Source organism: Canis aureus, chromosome 20 (assembly GCF_053574225.1).
Source record: "Canis aureus isolate CA01 chromosome 20, VMU_Caureus_v.1.0, whole genome shotgun sequence".
Classification (NCBI taxonomy): domain Eukaryota; kingdom Metazoa; phylum Chordata; class Mammalia; order Carnivora; family Canidae; genus Canis; species Canis aureus.
The window spans coordinates 47,333,245-47,341,108 of NC_135630.1; the positions used below are offsets into that span (position 1 = coordinate 47,333,245).

The 7,864-nt window shown below is 33.8% G+C and overlaps 1 protein-coding gene across 2 annotated transcripts in view; it reads left to right on the plus strand.

Annotated features, from left to right (window-relative positions):
* HNMT (histamine N-methyltransferase) overlaps window positions 1-7,032 on the plus strand; it is a 51,504-nt gene extending 44,472 nt beyond the window's left edge. For both annotated transcript variants that reach the window (XM_077861549.1, XM_077861551.1), the window contains one exon: window positions 1,027-7,032. In XM_077861549.1, the coding sequence (XP_077717675.1) occupies window positions 1,027-1,382 (356 nt within the window). In that variant the 3' untranslated portion in view covers window positions 1,383-7,032. The remainder of the gene's footprint in view (window positions 1-1,026) is intronic.
* The last annotated feature ends 832 nt before the right edge of the window (window positions 7,033-7,864 follow it).

Here is a 7,864-nt window from a genome sequence, read left to right on the forward strand (position 1 = left end):
ACACTGACTCTGTTTTTACTCACACCCAATATCCAAATTGTTGGCAAATATCACTAGATCTAGGAACATAATAGATAAAAAAAAAAAAAAATCTAACCACTTCTCACTTCCAAAGCTAATTGCTCCAATTACCATCACCTGGCACCCAGATTATTGCCATAACCTCTTTACTGTTCTATTTTTGCCCTAATGCGCCATAGTCTATTCTCATCTGTGCGACCAAGTAACTTTATTAAAATGTAAATTAGGTTAAGTCACTTTAATGTTGCATTGTCTAATATGAAAGCTACATTTGGCTATTGAAATTGATATTTAAATGAGTTGCAATGAAGTAAAACTTATAATTTATTTCCTTGGTCATACTAAGGAATGCTTAGTTCAAAGGCTTCTTAGCCACAGATAGTTAGTGGCTATCATCCATATTGGACAATGTGGATATAAAATATGTCCATCAATCCAGAAATTTCTTTCAGACACCATTACAATGACTTCCCATCTCACCCCACATGATATGGCACCCTATCCACTTCCCCCACCACTCATCAAACTTCATCTTCTACTCTCCCCTTTGCTCATTGAATTCCAATCTCATTGATTTCCTGGCTAGTTCTTAACATGCCAAAAGCATGTTCCTGCCTCAGGTCCTTTGTAGTTCCTATTCTCTCTACTTAAGGTCATTTTCTCTCTGATACCTACATGGTTTGTCATATCTCTGCTCAAATGTCACATTATTACAGAGACTTTCTGTGACCACTCTATAGAAAACAGCAACACATCCAGCTCTTGGACCCTCCTTATTCCTTGCTCTGATTTGTTTTTCATTAGGATTTAGCACCATCTGATACGTGATTTATTTACTTCTGTTTTTAACTTTCCCCCTGCTGTACACTCCTTAAACTAAGCTACCCAAAGGCAAGAATATTTCTTTACCGACTGTTTTATTCTAAACATCTAGTATACTTCCAGGCAGAGTAGGAAAATGAAAAGAAGAATAAGTAAAAGCATGAACTTTGTTTTATCTCATAGGAAACAGTGGCTGGGACAAGCTATGGAAAAAGTATGGAACCCGCTTACCTCAGGATGACCTCTGCCAGTATGTCACATCGTCTGACCTCACGCAGATGCTGGACAAATTGGGGATTAAGTATGAGTGTTATGACCTTCTGTCCACCATGGACATATCTGATTGTTTTACTGATGGCAATGAAAATGGAGAACTGCTTTGTGATTTTTTGACAGAAACCTGCAACTTTAACACAACAGCACCACCTGATCTTAAAGCAGAAATTATGAAAGATCTGCAAGAGTCTGAATTCAGTGTAAAGAAAGAGGGAAAGGTTCTTTTTAATAATAATCTGAGTTTCATAGTGGTTGAGGCATAAATATCAATCATGAGAGTGTACTCAAAAAATTATATTTTGAATAATGTTGATCATTTATTTCTGTATTAAAATTACAAACACATCTCGGTATAAGTAGAACATTGTCTCATATATAAAATCTAGAAAATTCCAAGACATTCTCAGATTTCCATGCAGAATCATATAGGATACTCTTTGTCTTATCCTATCCATTCTCCCTATCAAAAGGCCACATTCAGGTTAAATACCACATAAGCTAGAGAAATGAGACAACTAGTTTCACTGGCTTATTGACAAGAAAATCTTTTCCAATTTGTTGATTATACTGGAATTTCCCAAAATATTAATAAAACATGTACCATGGATTCTTTAAATACTAACAAGTATGTACTTGTTGATATATATGAAAAAGTATATGTTTATTGATTTTTTCTTCTTTTATTAAGAATTATTTGCCTGTGTACTTTCCTCTAGTAGTTTCTATCTTGTTTTTATTGATTACTAGATGTAAGCACCTTAGGATATTAGAAAATTCATTGTCATGTGTTCCATTTGCTTCCATTTTATTTTCTCTTTTCTCTTTATTATATTTTATCTTTGACTTTATAGATTTTGTTTTTTGATATACTGAATTTTTTTTCTATTTTATTCAGTCACATTTTAAGCTTTTTTTCTTTCTTAATTTCTGGGCTTCTGACACATTTTTAAAGGCCTTTTTAAAACAAGGCTTTAGAATATTTACATATTTTATTATAAAAAGTTATAGTTTCACTTTAAAAAAATAAATCTTTGGTTATGTTTGAAATTTACCTAAGTGTAGAAGTCTGAGAAGATGGCCGAGTAGAAGGGCTCTAAGATCACCTAGTCCCACAGTAACTCATATCAGCATAAAATAACTCAGAAAATACCCCCAAAGACTGGCAGAAAAAACTCCACAACTACAGGTAAAGGAGAGGCCACATGTAATTGGATAGGAAGGGTGAATATGATGTGGGGAGCCAAAAGACCCTTGGCTGTCTGCAGTTGAGAGGGGACCAAGGGCATGGAGAAGGATGAGAAACAGTTACACCAGGGAGCCTCCATGGGGAAGAAGAATCCCCAAGACATTTGCCTTTGAAAGTGAAAGGGGCTGAATTTCATGAGTTCTTACAATCAGCAATATGTAAAGCCTGGAATTTTAAAAATTAGCAGGCTCTGGGTAAGTCCAATGTATTATAAGAAACCGAGTTCCTGCCCTTAAAGAACAGCACAACAAATATTCCATGTAAATACAGCAAAGAAGTAGTAGTTTGAAAAATACCTGCCAAAACAGAGAGTCCTGTGTGTTTTGGGGGCCTTATTCCAAACAACAGGTGACCTCCACATACACCTGGTTAAAATTGCCTCCCTGTCCACGTGGCCTTTGCAGAGCAGCACTGGCCAGCTCTGGTCTTCACAGCAACTTCATGTACCCTATAGAAGAGAACCAGCACCACCTTGTTAAAAGTGTGTGCTCCACCCACTACTTTCAAGAGCAGGAGATGTGGCTGACTTTCCTAACACATAAAAATAGACATGGAAGGTTAGACAAAATAAGGAGACAGAGGAATACGTTCCAAATGAAAGAAGAGGACAAAACCACAGGAAGAGACCTAAGTAATACAAATATAAGTAATATGCCTGATAGAGAATTTAATGATCAAAACACAGACACTGGACTTGAGAAATGAGTGGAGGCATCAATGAGACCCTTAACAAAGTTATAAAAAAAGAACCAATCACAGATGAAAAATACAATAAATGAAATTAAAAATACACTAGATGGAATAAATAAGTTAGAGGAAAGAGAAGAAAAAATTAATGACTTGGAAGACAGTAATGGAAAGCAAACAAGCTGAGGAGGTAAAAGAAAACAAATATACAAAATGAGAATTTAGTGACTGCATCAAGGATAATAACATTTGCAATATAGGGATCCCTAAGAAGAGAAAGAAAAGGGAGCAGAAAATTTATTTGAAGGAATAATAACTGAAACTTCCTGAATCTTGGGAAAGAAACAAAAACCCAGATCCAGGAGGCACAGATATCCCCCAATAAAATCAACCCAAGGAGGTCCACACAAAGACAGACAATACTTAAAATGGCAAAAAGAAGTAATAAAGACAAAAAAAATAAAGCAGAAAGAGAAAAGACAATAATTAAAACTTTTAAGGCCAGAAGGGAATGACATATATGCAAAGTGCTGAATGGGAAAAATGTACAGTCAAGAATACTTTATCCAGAAAGGCTAGCAGTCAGAATAGGAGGAAGAATAAGGAATTTCTCAGACAAAAACTAAAGAACTTCATGACCACCAAACCAGCCTTTAACAGTCCCTGTTAAAAGGGGCTTCTGCATATGACATGATACTATATATAACCCTAAAGATTCCACACAAAAAAATACTAGAACTGATAAATAAATTCAGTAAAGTTGCAGGATACAAAATCAATGTACAGAAATCTATTGCATTTTTATATGCTAATAATTATGCAGCGAAAGAGAAATTAAGGAAACTATCCCATTTACAACTGCACCAAAACCAATAAAATACCAATAAAATACCAATACCAATAAAATACAGAATTAAAATGTCCGTATACCCAAAGCAATCTACACATTTATGCAATCCCCATCAAAATACCAACAGCATTTTTCAAAGAATTAAACAAATTATTCTAAAACTTATATGGAACCAGACAAGACCCCAAATAGCCAAAGCAATCTTCAAAAGGAAAAACAAAAATGGAGGCATCACAGTTCTGAACCTTGAGTTATATTACAAAGCATAGACCAAAACAGTATGATACTGACATAAAAACAGACACATAGATCAATGGAACAGAATAGAACACCCAGAAATCAATCCATAAGTATATGGTCAATTAATCTTTGGTAAAGGAGGCAAGACTATGCAATGTGAAAAAGGCAGTTTCTTCAATAAATGGTGTTGGGAAAACCAGACAACATACAAAAGAATGAAACTGGACCATTTTCTTATACCATAAAAATAAACTCAAAATGCATTAAGAACCTAAGTGTGGGACCTGAAACTATAAATATCCTAAAACATAACACAGCCAGTAATTTCTCTAACATCAGCTTCAGAAACATTTTTCTAGATATGCCTCCTGAGGCAAGGAAAATAAAAGCGAAAACAAACTTGCACTTGATGGGATGAGCACTGGGTGTTATTCTGTATGTTGGTAAATTGAACACCAATAAAAAATAAATTTATTATTTAAAAAAACTTGGGATTATATTAAAATAAAATGCTTCTGAACAGCAAAACTGGTTAAAAACAACCAACAAGATTAAAAGACAACCTACTGAATGGGAGAATATATTTGCAAATGATATACCCAATAAGGGGTTAGTATACAAAATATATAAAAAATTTATACAACTGCACACCAAAAAAATTCACTTAACAAATGAGAAGATATGAACAGATATTTCTCCAAAGAAAACACATATAACCAACACATTAAAAGATGTTCAACATCCCCCATCATGAGGGAAATGCAAATCAAAACTACAAAAAATATTCCTCACACCTGTCAGAACAGCTAAAATAAAAAAAATAAAAAAACATAAAAAACAAGTGTTGACTGGATGTAGAGAAAAAGGAACCCTAGAGCACCCTTGGTGGGAATGCAAACTGCTGTACTCATTGTGGAATACGGTATGGAGATTCCTCAAAAAGTTAAAGAGATATATGTACTACTATGTTTATTGAAGTATTGTTTACAATAGTCGAGATATGACAGCAACCCAAGTGTCCATTGATTAATGAATGGATAAAGAAGTGATTTTATATATTTATTCAATTATATAATGGAATATTATTGCCATAAAAAAGAATGAAATCTTGCCACTTGCAACAACATGGATGGGGCTAGAGAGTATAATGCTAGTGAAATAAGTCAGAGAAAGACAAATATCAAATGATTTCAATCCTTTGTGGAATTTAAGAAACAAAACAAAGGAACAAAGAAAAAGAAAAAAGAGAGAGACATAAACTAAGAAACAGACTTTTAAGTATAGAGAACAAACTGATGAGGATTAAAGAGTACACTGATCATGATGAGCCCTGAGTAATGTATAGAACTGCTGACTTACTATATTGTACACCTGAACTAATGTAACACTGTATGCTAACTATATTGGAATTAAAATTTTAAAACTTAATTTTAAAAAAAGGAAAAAAAATAAAAAAATTAAAAAAGGAAATTTACATAAGTGTAAGGAGTGAAAAAGAGAACAAACTGTTTATCCTCACAAAGATAGATTGCTATACACACTTTCCTTGGAGGGAGGGAAACTCCACAGACTTAAAATGCATTCTGTATCACTTATCAAATTTCCAGAAAATCTTGAATCTATTTCAACCCTCTAGAGTCTCTTATATTCCTCTAAGATCTCTTTTAAGAGCAAAAGTCATCCTTGGACAGGATTTCAGAGGATTTTTGAGAGTATTGAATGTGTTTATCTTTAATGGTGAACATCTATCATTCTTATAAAAGCAGTACATCTCTTTAAATAAGTAAATAATCCAGTAATTTATAATTAATAAGTAAAGACATATTTAAAGTAAGTAAACAATTACTACTTTCTGTTAGATACAGAACAACAGTTAGATTTTACTGAAGAGCTCATGGACCCTTATTCTCCCAGGGATGAAGCCTTCAACATAGTGTGGTATTCACTTTTTCACATTACAGAGCTACCACTTAATGCTGCAGGATAATCACAGAGTTAACACCTCTCCCTAATCTCCTGCTGAGGCCCAGGAAGTATATGGGAGTGCGCAGCCTATTTTTGTTAACAAAAGACCAAACTTTGTTGTTCATTATGAGTAAAACTGGCTTGCATTGCCCTCTTTTCTTGGACAACTTCATCAATGTTTTCTGAATTATCAGTGACAACAAATGAAATGACAGTTAACCAATCAGTTTCCTGAATATGAACCCTGAACCATTAATCATACTGATATGTACTACTGACAAAGGAAATCTGTGAGGCAGACATAATTGATGGATATGGGCCATGACGACCTTGAACAATGTCCCCAAAAGGATAGAAATCAAGACTCTATAGAGCAAATTATGGCCTTTTCTGAAAAGCACACGTACAAAACAAAACAAGAACTGAATAATATGCTACTTACAGATAGAAAAGAGGGATATCCATAGGGATATTTGTAAAAATGGCCTTTCTCATCCCTAAAAACATCACTTACTAAAAAAAAAAAAAAAAAAAGGATAACTTCTCACCTGCTTCAATTTGTTAAGGTAACGGGAACACTTGAGCCTTTAAAACAAAAATCCCCATGAGTACTTACCAGGCAGTGATGGAAAGTTACATAGGTACAAGGAATGAAACTATTGACTCTTTGAGTTTGTTCTTTTGGTTCAGAAAAAAGCCTGTAACATGAATTTGGAATGCTAGTTTATACAAAATAATACATTCCCCAGTGTTTAATATGGTGCCATTCATATGGGTCCCAAGTAATGGGTGTCTAGTGAATGATTTCTTTCTCAAGCATTCATCTTGTAACCATGTGTTTATATTCTTTTTTTTTCTCTCTGTGTGTTTATATTCTTACTGAAAGTATAACTCAAGAACCCAATAAAATTCTTTGTCGCCCTTAGTATTTATATAAACCTTAACTTATTTAAAGTATTTCGGACACTTTTTTTATTTTGTTGTTAGGGAGTATTGCCAAAATCCAGAGAAAACATTAAGTGGAGTGCACTATTACAGGGTTCTGATATTTGCTTATTATAAAAATTGGCAATTTTCTTAATAAAAAATTCTGCCAATCTGGGCACACATAAAATAGTAATGATTTCTGGTGTATCTCCATAAAAACATACACAAAGGTCACAAAGAATACTAGATCTTAAGTCTGTGAAACTGCATAGACCTGAATGTATATTTAATGTTTCAAATGTTTGCTTAATAGAGTAGCTTACACAGAATATTTTGTCATTTTAAAGGCATATATACATGTGTTTACCCCATCAGAACCTTATTTCTGAGAAAATAAGGACTTCTTGCTAAGCCCTGCAGGGAAATGAATGTATATAATCTTGTCAGATGAAAAGCAGACCAGACTTCTGGGTTAACCCTAGTCTGTTAGTTACTTACTAAGTTATCTCAGGTAACTGATTTCTTCTTGATTCTCACACTTCTTCACCTTCAAAATGAATATAATCATAGTATCTACCTCAGAAGATGGTCATAAGGATTTCTGGAGTTAAGCTGCATAAATATACTCATAAAATGGCAGACTCCGGGAATTTCAAAAATAGTAGCAATGCTTATTATTAATTGCTTATAACAATTCAGTATAAAATGCAGAGCAGATAAAAAAATGAAAATTAAAGAAAATTATGACTGAGGCCAGAGAGCTGGTACCTAGAGAGGTCAACCTAATAATTCATAACCTTGATATTTCTAGCCAAAGACTGGTGGGCTTT